The 18,753-nt window shown below is 45.6% G+C and overlaps 1 protein-coding gene across 1 annotated transcript in view; it reads right to left on the bottom strand.

Annotated features, from left to right (window-relative positions):
• LAMA5 (laminin subunit alpha 5) overlaps positions 1-18,753 on the bottom strand; it is a 297,353-nt gene that overhangs the window by 139,497 nt on the left and 139,103 nt on the right. The window contains exons 15-23 of the mRNA XM_030212484.1: positions 18,015-18,149; positions 15,028-15,165; positions 11,679-11,731; positions 10,070-10,169; positions 9,738-9,790; positions 8,969-9,074; positions 7,378-7,477; positions 3,416-3,572; positions 911-1,049 (exon numbers count right to left, since the gene is read on the bottom strand). Of these exons, the coding sequence (XP_030068344.1) occupies positions 911-1,049; positions 3,416-3,572; positions 7,378-7,477; positions 8,969-9,074; positions 9,738-9,790; positions 10,070-10,169; positions 11,679-11,731; positions 15,028-15,165; positions 18,015-18,149 (981 nt within the window). The remainder of the gene's footprint in view (positions 1-910; positions 1,050-3,415; positions 3,573-7,377; positions 7,478-8,968; positions 9,075-9,737; positions 9,791-10,069; positions 10,170-11,678; positions 11,732-15,027; positions 15,166-18,014; positions 18,150-18,753) is intronic.

Here is an 18,753-nt window from a genome sequence, read left to right as displayed (position 1 = left end):
CCAGAGTCTGGGCCCACTGCAGAAGAGAAGGGAGGTCCCTATTGACCAGCCCAACAAGTTACTTTCCAGGACAACACAGAGGCATTGAAGCAAAACACTGCTATGTTGAGAAGGTGCTGCTGCTCTGCCTGTTCTATGGTCAGTTGAGGAAGCCAGCTTTTAGTGTGCTCAGCCTTGTACATTTCCCGAAAACGACATTTACTATATGGAGACAGAGAATGTGGGGATCTCAGGATCTCAGATCTACTGCATCTCCCCTACAGGGCCATATTTGGTGAAGGGGTGAATTGAGAGTACTGACCTTGGTTCTGTCCTGGGGAGGGAGGGGGGCTGTGACACTGGCATAACCCCATCCCCAGCATTATATCTGTCACCACCACAGCACAGCTGTGCACATCAGCATTCTAGAGCCCCGCCCTAGCTGATTCACCCCAAACTCCTCTATTGTTCAGCATGTTGGGTGGTTGGTTTGGGTGTCTTGATGTCTTTATTGGGCCACGTCTGGGCACCAGCATTGAATATCCAGGTCTCACTGGACTTCTGGCCACCAGAACTTATTCCGGTCCCAGCTGAATACCACCTGGAACCCACTCCTCCTTCCCAATGAACACAGTTCGATCCCCTCTTCTAGTCCTCCTCCCAAGTCACAGCAGGTCTCCCTGAGCCTACCTTAATAGGCCTATTGATTGGGACAGGAGTGAACCCCACTCGCTCCTGCCCCTTGTGGCTCCTGTTGAAAATAGCTGCCGTGACCTCTAGCGTAGTCGTGCAGTACTACGTTAAAGGTTGATCCCTAATGCTTGCCAGAGCCAGAAGTGGTAACACAGTGTCAGACATTATTATTGGAGGAGCAGAAGGCTGCAGAAACAAGGTTTAGTTAATCTAAAAGAAAGAGCAGAAGTGCACTTACAGCTTTCACAACCATTAACCTTTCCTTCCTCCAAAACTGACACCCTCCCTTCCACGCTGGCTGACCCTCGATTGGCATAGCGGAAGACAATATGGAACAAGTCAGGAGATGTCACGTGGACAGTCACCACTACCTTGGGCTGATAGAGAAAAGCAGAAGAAAACACATCACTAACGCTGTTTACTGAACATAAACCACCAAACAATAATCCAGCATGGTGCACTGAACATGACAGAGCAATGAACCTGAATGCAGCTCATATCAACTCACAAATGCACTCTAGAGTTATTACAAACATCAACTTGACCCTACACCCTTCAGTTGTGTGTTGCAGACAGAAGTGGCCTTGCATTCTGGAGGTCCATATGCATGAAAACACACGGAGGGTAGCTGAATGATGATGACAGGACCTTGCATTGACGGCTTCTAGTGACCAGGATTCCAGCAGTCATGAGAAACCAAAATCCATGTCTTCTGGTCCACAGCTTTTCAACAACATATATAGTTATTGTGGTGATGAGGAATCCATTTCAAAGAGCACCAAACTCCAAACCACTGAACTGGATAATGTGTAAGAAGGAGAAACTCTTAAAACAGAAAACAGACTTTCAGCATCAAAAAGCAAAAAGCAGCTTCCTTGCAATACTTCAAGTACCACAAGTACTTCAGATACTGCTGTATTTGAAGTACCACAAGGCTGCAGCCAGAGGTCACTGCAGCCATTTGAAAAGCAGGCTGCACCGGGCAGGAATGAGTGGGTATCACTCCTACCTGTTTCCCCCTAGACCACCAGGGACCCACAAAGGCATATTTTCTTTTAGGGGAGGGGGGGGGGGGGGGGGGGGTGGAGGGGGGAATCAGAAGGGGGAAGTCGGTACCTGGCCAGAATGTTTTATGATAATCAGCCAGGACCTGCATAAGATCAGCAGCTAGCACATAAAGAATTAAGTCCAGATATTAAATGCCAGTGCCCGGACAAGGCCCACATTGAATACCTGGGGTTAATTCTGCCCATCGCAGTCAGCGTTAAAAAAAAAAAAAATAGACCTCTGCAGGCTGAATATCGATTGGAAGGTTTTTATTTTCAAGGCTGTATTAGACAGGGGTCAATAATTTAAAACGGTTGCCGAGAAAGATGTGCAGGAACAAAGGCTATTCAACCAGGCCTTTAATCGAAGAAGTAACTAACTTGTTAGTCTCACTCACACACACAAGGAGTGACACGGGCTGCACATACTGCAACAGGACATGTTTATCCACTCTTACCCTAGCTGAGATAATATTTAACCATCTCTCTGACCTCATATGCAACTTTCTTTAAATTAGTCACCTTACTTTCTAACTCTTCTTACTCTGTTACCTATCTATATGTTCCATCTTTGCTTGTAGCCTTCACTATGAATTAAAATGTTCTATTACGTATTGTGTTGACATTGTAAATAGTATACTATGCCATAATTTGTATTATTTGAATATTTTTACTGCTGTAATTGCCTATTGCTCATGTTTGATCTATTCTTACTGTACACCTCCTTGAGTGAATTCCTTCAAAAAGGCGGTAAATAAATCCTAATAAATAAAATAAAAATATACACCACTTTATCTTTGAGGAAAGGCAGTGTATATAAATTTAAAAAACCATAACCAAGTCACTGAGTCTGCAGTTACTGAGGTGCTTGGAAAGCTCCAATGAAAATTGACCTTTCACATTGCGATCTACTACACAGACTGATTTTCAAGGGTCCAGGTGTCCTCCTACCTTTGGAAGACAGAATGCTAGATTGGCCCAGTTATGCCTACCATTAACATGGCATAAATGATCCAATGTCAACTTACCCCAGTATTCTATAATGGCATCTTGTACCATGGCACCCAGTTATAGACTTGCCCCCAAAGTGCTTTGGATTTATTTTCAGCACTTAATTTGTCTTAACTTAGAAACCTAACATCAGGTCTAATTTAGCTCCCTAAGTTTAGGAGAATTTCAGCTGAAGACTGATGGGCTGATGCTCAAAACGTAATGCCAGTGTTAAGAGGTGATTAGCGCCAGCGTTAGTGAGCTCAGAATGCTGAGAGAGCTTAACGCTGGAGACAATGTGCACGCCAAAGATGAGCACAAATAACATGCAAATGCAGTGCAAACGCATAAGAGCTGAGTTTACCGGAAAACTCTTCTGCGCACGCACCATGCACGTTCCCTCTTGCTTTTGCTTTTACAGCGCACATATAATTTGAATACCATTTCCTTTGAGCATTGGCGAGCTAGTTTTCTGTGCTGTTCTGGTGGTATGGGTTCTGTGCTGTTGGCTTTACCGAGGCAATTCTGAGCATCGGCCTGCGAGATGCCTAAATTTGGCTGAAAATCCTCAAACTCGGAAGGCTAACATTTTGGCACTGAGTGTTTTATAGAAATTAAATCCTTTGTATTCGAAAGTACTTCTTTTGCTTTATAGAAACAATACTCATGTGCTACTATGAAAATTCAAATATGGAGGGGATTCCTACCTGAATGGAAGACATCTGCGCGTATCCTCTCCAGCTGAAGTTCTCAAACTCCAAGGGATTGTAGCCGAAACGAACTGCCCTGCCATCCGGGGTCCTGCCCTCCTCAATCTCAAACTTCAGATGGTGAAGATCAGGGGAATAGTGGTCTCTTTTAGGCCTTGGAAAGATTTGACAGGCAGAATAAACACATTGATTTCCTCTCCTAATGCTGAATGCTTTGACACTGCACTACATCCATCCTAGTCTCCTAATACATCCATTGTGGAAAAAACACCATAATTTCCTAGTTCACCAGCTAGAACACTGTCAAAAATACAGACAGAGTTCTTGGAGGGAACTGTGGGCTTTCATGGCTTGGCAAAATGGGAACGGTCAGAAAGTTAAGGAAATCCCCCAGGTGTTGGGAATGAAGGATCAAGCTGCCACTGCCCAATAGAAATTTGTTGGGATAGGACAGCTGGGCCCAAAATAAGCAGATGAAGTACCCAGAGTGCTGCCAGGCCAGGAGTTTCCCTTTGACAATCTATTTGCAGGTCCACAGATGCAAAGGGCCCCCCCTGGCTGTGGACCTGCAAGCCAACTTTACAATCTGCAGTCACAAAACAAAGAGCTGAACATGGGGTTCTCCTGCTGGAAGAGCAGTGACAATCCATCACACACGTGGCATAAACTGCATCACATGACATGAAAAACTGCTCAAAGATTTCCTCCATAACATCTAATAGCCATCACATGGGATTTTGCCACTCCCTGTAATCTGACATGGTGCAACTGTCCTGCTGGAAATCAGAAAGACTCTGCCTTACAGTTTGGAAGCCCCTAAAAGTTTGAATTGCAAACCAATGTATACAGTGACCTAGCCTAGGTGGGAGTGCCACTGTAAAGTCTGAATGAAGATCCAAATGAAGAAAACAAGACACAACATAAGCACTGGCAAGTTAGATGTAAAGCATTGATAAGAAGGCTAAAACAGAATACAAAATTAAACCTGCCTCAGAGGCAAAAACTCATAGTAATAACTTTTTCAGGTATATCAGAAGCAGAAAGCCTGTGAGGGAATCTATGGGACAGTTAAGATCTTCAAGGAGTAAAAGGGGCACTCAGGGAGAACAGGGCTATAGCAGAAAGACTGAATCAAACCAGAAATGGTTTTCAAGGGTGACGATGCAGAGGAACGGAAAGAAATCTTGGAGAACCTGGAAGATGTACTGAGCCAAATCGACAAATTAAAGAGTAGTAAATCACCTGGACTGGATAGTATACACCCTAGGGTACTGACAGAAGTGGGAGGAGTGGCCTAGTGGTTTAGTGTGGTGGACTTTGGTCCTGGGAACTGGGTTCGATTCCCACTGCAGGCACAGGCAGCTCCTTGTGACTCTGGGGTAAGTCACTTAACCCTCCATTGCCCCAGGTACAAATAAGTACTGTATATAATATGTAAGCCGCATTGAACCTGCTATGAGTGGGAAAGCATGTGGTACAAATGTAACAAAAAAAAAAAATGAAACTGAAGATTTGCTGTTAGTGATCTGTAACCTGTCATTAAAATCATCCATAGTACTGAAGACTGGAGGGTGGCCAATGTAACACCTCTTTTTAAAAAGGATCCAGAGTGGTCCCGAGAAATTACAGACTGGTAAGCCTGACGTCAGTGCCGGTGCAAAAACAGTGGAAACTATTACAAAGAATAAAATTACTAAACACATAGACAAACATGGTTTAATGGGACAGAGTCAACATGAATTCAGCCAAGTTTTGCCTCACCATTTTGCTGAATGAATGAATGAACAAGTGGATAAACGTGAGCCGGTCAATGTAGTGTATCTAGATTTTCAGAAAGTGTTTGACAAAGTCCCTCATGAGAGACTCCTGAGAAAATTAAGAGTCATAGGATAGGAGGCAATGTTTCTGTTTGTGGATTAGGAATTGGTTGATGGATAGAAAACAGAGGGTAGGGTTTAAATTGGCCAGTTGTCTCAATGGAGGAGGGTGAATAGTGTGGAATGCCGCAGGGATCTGTACTGGAACCGGTACTATTTACATATTATTAATGATCTGGAAATGGGAACGAGTGAAGTGATAAAATCCTGCGAGTTATTAGAATGCATGTGGATTGTGAAAAATTGCAGGAAGACCTTAGGAAGTTGGAAGATTTGCCATCTAAACGGCAGAAGAAGAGTTTAATGTGGACAAATACAAGTGGATGCACATTGGGAAGAAATAATCTGAATCATAGTTTACTTGATGCTAAGATCCACCCTTAGGAGTCAGCCACTCAAGAGAAAAAAATCTAGGTGTCATTGTAGACAATATGATGAAATCTTCTGCCCAGTGTGTGGCAGCCGCCAAAAAAACAAACAGGATGCTAGGAATTAATAGGAAATGGATAGAAAATAAGAAAAATAATATTACAATGCCTCTGTATGACTCCATTGTGCGACCACACATCGAATGTGCAATTCTGGTTGCCATATCTTAAAAAAGATATAGCAGAATTAGAAGAGGTTCAAAGAAGGGCAACCAAAATGATTAAGGGGATGGAACTCCTCTCATATGAGGAAAGGTTTAAGAGGTTAAGACTCTTCAGCTTGGAAAAGAGATGGCTGGGGGGGGGGGGGGTATGATAGAGATTTACAAAATACTTAGTGGTGAAGAATAGGTAAACGTAAATCAATTTAGGGAACACTCAAGGAAAGTTCATGGTACTACTTTTAAAACGAACATCAGGAATATTTTTTTTCACTCAACGAATAAACTCTGGAACTCGTTGCCAGAGGATGTGCTATCAGCAGTTAATGTATATGGGTTTATAAAAAAAAGGTTTGAACAAGTTCCAGGAGGAAAAGTCCATAGACTGCTATTGAGATAGATATGGGGGAAAGCCATTGCTTGTCCCTGGGATCAGTAGCATGAATCTTGCTACTACTTTGGATTCTGCCAGGTACTTATGACCTGAATGGAGGAGTGGCCTAGTGGTTAGGGTGGTGGACTTTGGTCCTGAGGAACTGAGTTCGATTCCCACTTCAGGCACAGGCAGCTCCTTGTGACTCTGGGCAAGTCACTTAACCCTCCATTGCCCCATGTAAGCTATGAGTGGGAAAGCGCAGGGTACAAATGTAACAAAAATAAAATAGATACTATTGGAGATTCTACATGAAATGTTGCTATTGCACTAGCAACATTCCATGTAGAAGGCTGCGCAGGCTTCTGTTCCTGTGAGTCTGACGTCCTGCACGTACGTGCAGGACGTCAGACTCACAGAAGCAGAAGCCTGCGCGGCCACATTGGTGTCCGCAAGGGCCGGCTTCTACATGGAATGTTGTTAGTGGAATAGCAACATTCCATGTAGAATCTCAAATAGTAGCAACAGTGGAGGAGTGGCCTAGTGGTTAGGGTGGTGGACATTGGTCTTGGGGAACTGGGTTCGATTCCCACTTCAGACACAGGCAGCTCCTTGTGACTCTGGGCAAATCACTTAACCCTCCATTGCCCATGTAAGCCACATGAGCTGCCATGAGTGGGAAGCGCGGGGTACAAATGTAACAAAAACAAAATGGCCACTGCTGGAAACAGGATACTGCGCTAGATGGACACTGGTCTGATCCAGTACAGCTATTCGTTTGTTCTTATGTCTTATGAAGAGCTTGCTTTTATCTTTTTAGAAGCTTTTCTGAGACATGTCACCCATAGCCACATGCTGTTGTAATGCTATATGAAGTTAAAATATCATCAACACATTCAGAAAAGGAGTTCCCTTTTCAGTCAGGTCCCGTGATACTGACACATTTGTGCTCGTCTATAAGCTCCAAAAGCCCCCTCTGCTCAGGTACCACATTCTACCTCAGGGGTTACAAACAGCCCCTCAATGAGTCCAGAGGTATCGATCCAGATGAACAGACACAGAAGAATGTGCCACATTTAATAGCTCCCTCATCCTTCGATAAAGTGGATCAGATACTTACTCAGTACATTTGGGTCCATGAACATTTTCTCTGCATTGACAGGCCCCGGTCCTCTCATCACATGTCAACCCAGGGGAACCGCCAAGGTCGCACTGACAGCCTGAAAACAAGAGAACTTCATCATTAAGGGAGGCAGGCGGCACCAAAGATCAGAGGTCACCCCTATCTGCTCCCATTTCACTACCATATCTGAGCGATGCCATGTGCCTGCCTGCTAACAAGTTAACAAGTGAAAACTACTGTACTGAAAACGAGCAACAGACGGAGAAACTGAGGCCTAGTTACAGAGAAGGACCAAGGTAAGAGCCCAACTAAGCCCTCAGGAATGCACCTTGTTTACACACATCACCCCCTCCTATGAACAGAATCACTGAGATAAAATGTTAGCATTGTTTGACCTACTACCCATCTTAAACCCAAAGAGTCATAGGATTATCTTCTGGATAGCACTGCACTGAGCTTCGAGGACACACACTCGTTTTATTCGTTTTTATATCTTGCATTTTCCAAAGACATGCTTGAGTCCTGGTTGACCCTCACCCCTTCTTCAATAGGAACATGGCTCGTCTTTGAGAGAGATAGCGGAGTGGTTATCCACCCAGTTTGCCTTGTCCACCTGTATCGAGACATTTGGCACAGATATACCACATTGTGTGCCATGGTGGGTGCTGTGAGGAGGGCAGTTTCCGAGGCACTTGCTGGTGGGGTGTGTTAGGGGTTTATATAAAAAATGTTCAAGGGGAGGTGAACGATATCTTTCTTGTGGTTATATAATTTTTGTCCTATTATTCATTTGCCTGTTGCAATGTCCAGCTTTGTAACATTTTTGATTGGCTTTCTACTCTTACGTTGCGCCTACCTTTGAGCTAGTAAAATATTATTTAAAAAGAAAGAAGACATGTTTGGTTCAATGTGGCTTACATGGTAACAACTGACAGTGCTTATTAAACTTGAACTTACATAAAAAAAAAAAGTCTAATAGTTAACAATAAATGTCAGCCGTAACCAGACACGTGTTTCTCATATTGTATTATAACATTATGAAGCAGTAATCGCAGTTATTAGAAGTATCCATGAAGCAGGCCGAAGGCAGTTGTGGCAAGCTATACAGTAAAACAAGTGAAGCAGGTCAAATGTGTTATTCTAACAGGAGTATGCTATCGTGTAGTTGTGTATGATCTTGGTACTTGTGGTCAATAATGCTAGAATGTCCCAACGTATCGAATGGGGTATTGAGAATGGCAGTATAATTACCCTTTATTAGTGGATAACACTCAATTCCCCCCTGTTTACAAAGCCGCACGGCAATGCTGACACAGCCCGTTCAAAGTGAATGGGCTATGACAGCATTACCGCACCAGGGGGGAATGTGTTTTCAGCTCAAAAGGAACCTACGCCAAGTTAAACAAGGGCAGTATTGTCTGATTAATCCCTGGCACTTTCCAAGAGGATATTAGGCTCAGACCTGCTCAAAGCAGACTAAGGAAGACCAGAGATGGAACCACGGGAAGCAGAATAGGAGATGAACTGGGATCAACTCAGAAGGAAGCCCAATTACAACTGAATAGCACAATAGCTGAAACAATATTACCTTGACAGCCAAAGTAATTACGATGGTCCAGGCTGAAGTATCCATCCTTGCACACAGAGCAGGTGCGGCTGCAGACATTGGGTTTACAGAAGCACTGCCCGGTACCCTATGAAACAGCATGCAAAGAAAGGAGGGGGAGGGGATACTGATCAGCTCTCCATACTCCACCTCAGGCTACAGCAACTACAGTCCACAGTTAGGAAGATTACAGGGTGCATACGACGGAACCACTCTGCATTAGGGGGTTCTTGGAACAGTGTAATGCGTGTTACCCACCACCCATTACCTCAAGTCAGGTGATTTAAAGAAGTCTGGACATCTCCATGGGAGTAAAATGGTTTTTATAAAAGAGAGCACAGTATTCTGTACCAGGGTTGCGGTACGATGAGAATGTAAAATTGCACAGCACAGCACTTATGACATAACTAACTTTACACACCCCAGTCAAATGTTATCATCTACCTGTGGGTGCCCCATAAGCCTGGTGGCAAACTTCAGACACAGTATTTCAATGGAGTGCTGTTTTATTTATTTATTATTTATTATTTATTTACTTGCTTACATGCTATCTATTGGGTTTTATAATGCAGAATTTTATTTTGTTTAAAAAGTCATGTTGATTTTTAACTTAGTAGGTTGTAATCCAATTTCTGGAAAAGGCAGAATACACATTTTAAATTCAAATTAAAGGGTCAAAAAGGTTATCACAGCATCAATCCACCCAACAGACAGATGCATGCATGAAGAAACCTCACCTCCAGCAACTCACCTGCTCACATTCTGCGACACCGTTTAGAGTGCCCTTGACACTGCACTGACAACCTGTGGAAAATGCAGAGAGAAAGAGGTCAGCAGGAAACAGCCAGTCAGAGGACAGGAGAATGATTCACTCCACAGTTCTCCTTCACACCCTCTTACCAACCTCTCAAACCTCCCTGTCTTCCACACCTCACCTGTCCATCACTGTGTTTATCCTGAGCAGAGACTGGCAAATCTCTGGTGGTAAGTGATATGGGCACACTAAATTGGCACCTTCAGTGCCCAGGCCCTGAGGGCAGAAGGATGCCCTCTCTTACTGTGCACACTAGTGGTCTTACTTACTCATGCAACCGTAGGGGTTTTCTGGAGTTAGATTCCAGTACAAGGGTTTGCAGCGATTGCAGGCCGGACCCTCAACATACGTCCGGCACTCACAGGAGCCCTGATCCAGGAAGAAAGCAGAAAATAAGCTTGGCTTGAAGTACAACAGGTAGAAGCCGTTTTGGTTCCAGTCGAAACTGAATCCACAGCCGAAATCCATGGCTCGGTTTCACTTGAAACTGAAAAGTCATGCCTGCCCCCCCCCCCCCCCCAACAACGGAGAACAGAACCCTGAGGACTGCAAACCATTGCTCCCAAACCCCCTCTCCTGCCTACCTTAACAAGTCCTGGTGGTCTAGTGGCCTCTTTGGGTGCAGTAAAGAACCCCACTCTCTCTGCCCATTGCCGTCACCACAGCTTTAAAACAGCCACCGAGACTTCCCATGGCAGCCTCGCAAAATCACTGTGGGAGGTCCCGACAGCCATATTTTTTTTTTACATTTGTACCCTGCGCTTTCCCACTCATGGCAGGCTCAATGCAGCTTACATGGGGCAATGGAGGGTTAAGTGACTTGCCCAGAGTCACAAGGAGCTGCCTGTGCTTGAAGTGGAAATTGAACTCAGTTCCTCAGGACCAAAGTCCTCCACCCTTACCACTAGGCCACTCCTCGAGACTGCTCTTACTTATACTGGTGCCAATCTCAATATGGCTGCTGGGACCTCCCGCAGCAGTCTCAGCAGCCATTTTAAAGTGGCAGCGGAACCGGGGCAGGAAAGAGTGGGTTTCTTTCCTGCCCCTGAAGAGCCCACTAGATCACCAGGGCTTATTAAGGTAGGCCTGAGGAAGGTCTACTGATGCTTGGGTGGGGGGGCCCGGGGCCTAGGGCACAGAGTTTCAGTTAGTCAGTTCTGCAATTCATATATGCACAGAACTGGCAAGGGGGATGACACCACTGCAGCACCAGTGAGATGATAAAGCCTCATCAGCAAATACAAAAAATAGAAGACACTCTTGCATGCATTCTATAAATGGAGAAAGTCCAATACTACAATGAGGCATATTTCAAAGCACTTAGCCTTCCAAAGTTCCATAGGTTTCTATGGAACTTTGGAAGGCTAAGTTGTGTCACATGGCACTGTGCAGCATACACTGTATCATTAGAACCAATAGCAAAGCAGACTTGATAATGCTCGATGACATCACAAATTGCTCCAGCTCAGCTAAGGCTTTTGCTGAAATAATAAACTTTGTACACTAAGACAGTGGTTCTCAGACATGTCCTGATGGAAATCCTAGCCACTCAGGTTTTTTATGAAAGATTGCATGCATCTCCACTGCATGCAGATCTCTCTCATGAGTATTCATTGTGGATATCCTGAAAACTTGATTGGTTGGGGACTCCCACAGGACAGGTTTGGGAACCCCTGCACTAAGAGGAGTTAATTATTTACATTAAAAGCAATTCCAGCACAAGTAATAGTGATCCCTACAGCCCCAGCCTTGCAAAAGACCTTTGTTTTGGTGAACATGTATAAAAGCTTGTGGAAAGGGAGGTGGGTTTTACAGGGGAAGAGCCAGTAAAGATTGAGACACTGTGTGGAAAGGCACTTCTGTGAGCGAGATACTCACTGTGGAGGGTGAGGATCCCACCAGAGTCGAACCAGATGGATTGCAGGACCCCACTGCAAGGAAGCAGGATGGAAAAATAGTCAGTGATGTCTCACAACCTAACACACTGGGACAGGCTTTCTCACAAGAGAAATCATTTTCACAGCTTTGTACTCAAGTAAACCTGAACGTACCCAAGTGAAATGCCTTTTGAAAATTATCCCTCCCCCAACCTATGTGGTAAAGATGCATTTTGGAAAAGTGGAGGTTCTTTACTAAGCACACTTTGCTTCAAAGAAAGTACAAACTACTTGGGTACAAAGTAGGGTTGCCCAGTGGCGATTCTAGGTCGGCTGCCACCCAGGGCGGAACGCCGCTGCGCACCCCCCCCCCCCCCCCCAGGTGCAGCGGCATCTGTCCCCCCCAGGGTGTAGCACGACACCCCCCCCCCGTGCAATGACACCCCTCCCCGGTGCATCAAGCCCCCCCCCAGCGCAATGACATCCCCCTCCCCGGCGCATCAAGCCCCCCTCCCCCCCCTCGGGTGCATTCTTGGCTGCTGGAGGGTGCAGAGAGCAGCCGCGCGCCTGTCAGCTCCACTGGCTCCCTGCTCCCTCTGCCCAGCAACAGGAAGTAACCTGTTCCGGGGCAGAGGAAGCAGGGAACCAGTGGAGCTGACAGGCGCACGGCTGCTCTCTGCACCCTCCAGCAGCGTGCACCCGGGGCGGACCGCCCCCACCCTGCCCTTGCTACACCACTGGGGTTGCCAAGTGGCTCCAGATTTGCCTTACAGGGTTTTTCCAGTCTTGAGTTCATCCCACTGAATGCAGAACTTGTAGTTCTGAGATCCCAACTGAATTCTGCAAGAACAGCAAGACTTGTTTATTGTTGTTTTAGAATTACTTTATATTTTTGTGGTTATGTTAGTTGGCTGAGTCAGTCTGTTATATGTACTTGTAAAAATCAATTGTAGAAAATATAACTGTTGCAAACCCAGATCGAGAAAGACTAATACCAGTGCTAAGAAGTGGTTAGTGCTTAATTTGTGTGCACATTATTATGCGCAAAATGCTCAAAGGGCTGGAACGTGGGTGTTAATGTCTGCGCTAAACCTTGCCGCAAATTGTGTTGAAATGCATTTAAAATGGATGCAATGAGGTCCCTTAGTATTCCCTCACAATGCTCAGAGGGCAGCGCTGCAATGCCCAAAGCAAATGAAGATCTATAATGCTGAAACTTACTGCCAGCTCAGAGGGGTTTGTGGAGAGGATTTCTTATCAATTTCTCACTTTAAACTACTAGTTTTGTCTTTTTTTTTTTTGAAAGCCGAAGGAATCCCGTGCTGCTTCTAAGCATCAATCGATAGTGAGAAACAAACGTGCGCGAGTCTGAGCAAAAGTGAAAGCACACAATCGGCACCTGTTTTTCTGAGCTTAAATATGAGCTTTTCGAAAATTTCAGCGCAAACAACGTTTGAAGGGCTCATATTTAAAAGCACAGAACAGTGCCAATGTGTGCTTGCACTTCTGGTTTTGTGTGGACATGTGCACAAGGACCACACTTACCATGAAACTTTTGTGCACATTGACCAGGCACGTTCCCCCTTGCTTTCAGTTTAACGGCGTGAATTATCCATGCATACCATTTGGATGTTATTTGCTTTGAGCATTGGTTAGCTTTTTCTCTGTGCTGTTGTTGTTGTCCTAAGGAGTTTGCATTGTGGGCTTTAGCACCCGGGCTTTGAGCATCGGCCTGTAAATAGGATCATTTAATCAATGGTTCACTGTGGAATGCAGGCAGGCAGATTCAAGCACCACCCTGCCCGACCTGCAGGCACCCACCAGGAGACACGAGAGCTATTTACAGGTTTGTGGTTTATATGACACAGGAGGTGGCTGATGGTCAGCAGTAAAATTATCCAGATATCTTTACACCAGATATTTAGCACTGAAAAATCTGGTTAAAGTGAGATTAACTGTGACCATTCAACTGGCCACCAAACAAGGGGCATACCCAGACTTCAACGGGAGAAGGGGTGCAGAGCCCGAGATGAGGGGGCACATTTTAGCCCCCTCCCTGCCGCCACCACCACCAACAACTTTGACCCCCCCCCCTGCCGATGACCCTCTCAAGCCCCCTTCCTGCCGCCAACCCTCCCCCGCTGCTGCTGGCTACCTTTGCTGGCGGGGGACCCCAACCCCCGCCAGCCGAGGTCCTCTTCTTCCAGCGCAAGGCGGGGGAGGGTTGGCGGCGGGAGGGGGGGTTGAGAGGGTAATCAGCAGGGGGGTCCAGGGCCAAATCTATGGGGCCCAGGCCCCCGTGGCCCCATGTAGCTACGCCACTGAACCAAACTTTATTTGGCCAGCACCGAAAATGAACAACAGCCAGATAATGTTTGCCACAGACCAGGAACGTCTCCAAATTTAATTGGTTAAATTCTGACCAGACAACTAAACACTAAGCTGAATGGAGAAGAGGATGGGGGCCGAGGGGGGCAAAATATTGAAATCATGGATTTTGTTCACTAACTCCAAAGCTTTGTCAGGCAAACCTGTTGAATATCAACACCATATTTCATTTTATTACAGGGACAATATTCAGACAGCCCTCTGTGGACAAGGCTGTCTGGCAATCTCTAGACTTGTTATATGGCCAAACAGAGTTGCCTGGTTGCCTTCCGTTGAACAGCAATGAATAATGGTCAAAGTTTAAAAACACTCTCTCAGAATGCTCCCATCACTATCTCTTTTTGTCCAGCTAAAATTTGTGCAGACAGTTTGCTCAGATGAAGGTTAAACACTGTACTGTGCTTACGCTTCCCCCACCCTGACTTTCCCCTGTTCTCATCAACAGAAGAGACAATTGGAACTTGAACAGATCTAGCACAATGGTATCTGCAATTGAGTATCTCATAGAATGGAAATTCTTTTTTGATTTCCGAGAGCCACCCCCTAGGTTCTCCCCTCCCCGCACTAGTAGGTCAGCAATACCTTCACAGTGGCGTTCCTGGCCTGGATGGCACCCGGGGCGGAGCCGCCAATGCGCCCCCCCCCCCGGGTGCAGCACGCCCCCCCTCCCCCCGCTGACACCTCCCCCCCCCTCCGGCGAAATGACACCCCCCTGGGTGCATGCCGCTGGGGGGGGGGGGGGGGTGCCACGGCGCGCGCCTGCTCCGAGTTCGCTAAACTTCGCTTCGCTGCAGCTCCCTCTGCCCCGGAACAGGAAGTAACCTGTTCCGGGGCAGAGGGAGCTGCAGCGAATGAGCGATGAAGTTTAGCAAACTCGGAGCAGGTCAGGCGCGCGCCATGGCACCCCTCCAGCGGCGTGCACTCGGGGCGGACCGCCCCCCACCCTTGGTATGCCACTGTACCTTCACATTGTGGGAATCCATAGGCTCCTGGAATACAAGTGTCACAACGCATTCCTGTCACTCTCAAATGGCAGCTACATTGTCCCGTTTCCAGATCACATGTGCCATGCAGGGAGCCCTCCACAGAGCACTGGCAAGCTGTAACACAAAAGGGCATCATGGCTTACAGCCAGAAGGTGTTTTCTCTCAAAGCAAAGCTCGGCCAAATCAGTCCCTCCCCAAAACCTAGTTTTAGAAATCAAAAAGCCAGCTCAAAGCTGGCTTCCTTTCAGCAGATGCTTAGTTAAATTTAAAAAACAAGTATTTCCCATTACATAGGGTGTCATTTCCCTGATTACAAACAACTCCCACTTTGATAAGTTGTCTATACGTATTACATCCTGTAAACTCCAGAAGCGGCTCTTTTTGGCACGATGCAGGTACTATGGCGAGCGTTAGCACTATAGTTGAGAGAGATCATAGAACATACGCTCTGGCTTAGGAGTAGAGTTCATTATTGTCACTGGATGCACAAAACTAACCCATTTGGAAATATTACCCCTTGGGAACAGTTAATCATCCTGTAATTTTTGGGGAGACAAGAGAGAAGTCTTCCAGATGCCACACTCTGCCAACCTCTGCTACCATAATGAGGTTGGTGCACATCTGGGGAGGGAACCAAGTCTCATGCTATCCCGCCTATTACAGGAGGAGAACGTGCGAGTAAGAGGTTCTTTGCTCTTCTTGAAAGGTGAATAAAGCTATATTTTTACACTATATATTCAACTGAGAGATTTTTAATCAACATGATGCAATCATTCCCTGCTTCTTCCAATTCACCACTTAGAAGGCCACTAACTGGGCATCTCATCTAGAGCTTCTGACAGGGGACAAAGGTATCTGAGGAATGAAGAGTCTGGGGTGAGGAAGGTCCTTTGCTATCAACGTGTCTCATCTAGCCTTGCTTACAATACCCTACACCTTGACTCGAGCTTTGAGATCATTAGACTCTATTGCTAAGCAATGTATAGCTATGGAGCATTTCCCTAGTCTTATATCCTCCAACTTTTCCTTGGTGTCACACGCGTTGCAGAGTATAACGAAGCTGCAGTTCATATGACAGTTGTTCTCCCACTTTCTTCCAATTTCACAGAGCAGCTTCATAAGTAACACATTCTGGGACACAGAGAAAGTGATTTTCAATGCCTAGCACTAGACAGCTACCGCACACACGCCCTGTCTGCACGAGGCACCTCTTTGACTGCCCCACCTTTCCCAGATACACACCACCTGCGACTCAAAGAGAACTGACCCATTTGTTCTGTTGCACTATGACAGATTTCTGTTTTTCACCATTCTCTCTCTGAACATGTACTAACAGCGGCAACATTGCAATTCTACCCCCTTTCCTCTAGACAGGGATTAATTTAGCAGTTCTTTATAGCTCTTGGTGCTCTGGGAGTTCAGGTTACAGCATGTACACTTAATCCAGGATAAGGTGCTTCAGTCTAGCTGTGTCAAGCCTGAAGGCATGTGTTAAGGAAAGGGTGTTGTCTGGTTCCTACATGCCAGACAATGGAAGCCTCCTCTTAACACAAAGCAAATCTGAGCTTGTGGTTCTGTACTTCCAGCCAGTTGGTAACATACAGAGGGGGTCCACAAAGAGCCCGCCTCATTAGCCTGTGCACACAGCAAAAGAGTTAACCTTTGCTAGGAAAGGGAACAACAAAGGAATGGTGCAACCAAAAAGCAGTTCTTTTCAGTTAACGTTTGGTTTTTCAAAATGTAAGTGTAATTGTCTAACTTTGCTATCAACGTGTCACATCTAGCCTTGCTTACAATACCCTACACCCTGTCTCGAGCTTTGAGATCATTAGACTTTCAACGTTTGGTCTTCCCCAATCCCAAACAGGCCCACTTTGGTGAACTAGACTTTCTGCCTTCTGTTTTTTAGCGGCAAACACAGAAGAAAGCGGACCTCCGCAATGGAAAAACCAAGAAAAGAATACAGCGAAGGTGACAAGATGGATGACGCCAAACAAACTTCTACTGGACTCAGAAAAAAGTTCACAGCAAGAGTTTATTCTTAAAAAACTGGACTCGACACGAGTCGTGTTTCGGCCGTTCAAGCCTGCCTCAGGAGTCCCTGTATGGCAAAGTGCTATTGGTTCTCATAAGGAGAGTCTTGTGCAAACACTGGATTTCTCTAACACCTAACAAGCTTACAGACTTATGCAAACCACTGTTGTAACTGAAAGCGAAGAGTGGATGTTTTGGTTTCGCTTTCAATTACAACAGTGGTTGTGCATAAGTCTGTAAGCTTGTTAGGTGTTGTTAGAGAAATCCAGTGTTTGCACAAGACTCTCCTTATGAGAACCAATAGCACTTTGCCATACAGGGACTCCTGAGGCAGGCCTGAATGGCTGAAACCCAACTCGTGTCGAGTCCAGTTTTTTAAGAATAAACTCTTGCTGTGAACTTTTTTCTGAGTCCAGTAGAAGTTTGTTTGGCGTCATCCATCTTGTCACCTTCGCTGTGTTCTTTTCTGTTTTTTAGCATCAAAATAATGGAACGACTTCCCAGCCCACATTCGATCAGAGTGTTCCTTCATTAAATTTAAGTCTGCCCTAAAGACCCCTTTTTTCTAGTCTGGCCTTTAATTGTCCTATAAGAGCTACTGAAAGTCCGGCCTGGAGCGTGTGACACACATATATTGTTGCACTTTTACTTAGTTTCACTTCTTGGCATGTATGATCTCTTTCCTATCATAAATTGGTGTTCCTTTCAAATTAAATTTTCTATGTATCTTAGTTTTCTGTGCTAACTGCCTAGACCTGCATCTCAGATTAGGTGGTATATCAAAAACAAGCTATAAAGAAACACTAATATCCTACACCTGAGTCTATACAAGAGAATACTAGAATAAGAAAGCTAACATTGCATTTCATGGACATAGCTAAAGGAGCCCTGTGTTTCCTCTCCATCCCACAGAAATCACGCTAACTCACGTGTACAGCTGGGGAATCCATAGAAACCTGGGGCACACTGGTTGCAGGTAGGGCCCATGTAGTTTGAATGACATCGACACTGACCGGTGGGACTGCAGTTATTTTCCACAGAGCCTCGGGTATCACAAGAGCACACTACAAACAAGAGAGAGAACCCGCAACAAAATCAGAGGTTATAGGCAAAAAAACAAGAGAGAGAGACACACATGACCACTTCTCTTTTGATGCTGAACCTGACACTTTCTCATTTCCACATGCACGATAAGGAGCTAAGTCCCCTAAGGCATGCGCAAACAAGGCAGAAGGATGTCTGAGTGCTTTAGACCAGGGCCAGTTATATTATTTTGATGGTTTTTGCCAGAATTCATTCTGCAAAGTCAGGATTTAGCCATCATGTGGAAAGGTGCCTTATCAGTTGGCTTCTATTTACCAGAGTGCGTGGGGCTCTCACATTATTACAAATCACTTTAAGTTCCATATTTGTCCTCCTGCATCACAAAGAAAAGGTAACAGAGGAGGTTACAATTGGGTCCTCCTGCTTGAAATTCTTGCTTTCTCAGACCGTGCACAAAGACCCCCCCCCCCCCCCCCCCTCCCTTCATCCCACCCCACACACAGAGGTCTACAAAATGGCAGATAGCAGTGATGGCAACAAAGCTAAGACAGACCAACACAACCTGGGTTACGGTCAGGGGTGTGCTGGTAAATTGTTAACAGGGGGCTCTTTCTCGCCAGCAAA

Source organism: Microcaecilia unicolor, chromosome 8, assembly GCF_901765095.1.
Source record: "Microcaecilia unicolor chromosome 8, aMicUni1.1, whole genome shotgun sequence".
Lineage (NCBI taxonomy): Eukaryota > Metazoa > Chordata > Amphibia > Gymnophiona > Siphonopidae > Microcaecilia > Microcaecilia unicolor.
The sequence above is the reverse complement of the archived record's forward strand: the minus strand, read 5'-3'. Positions and strand labels throughout refer to the sequence as shown.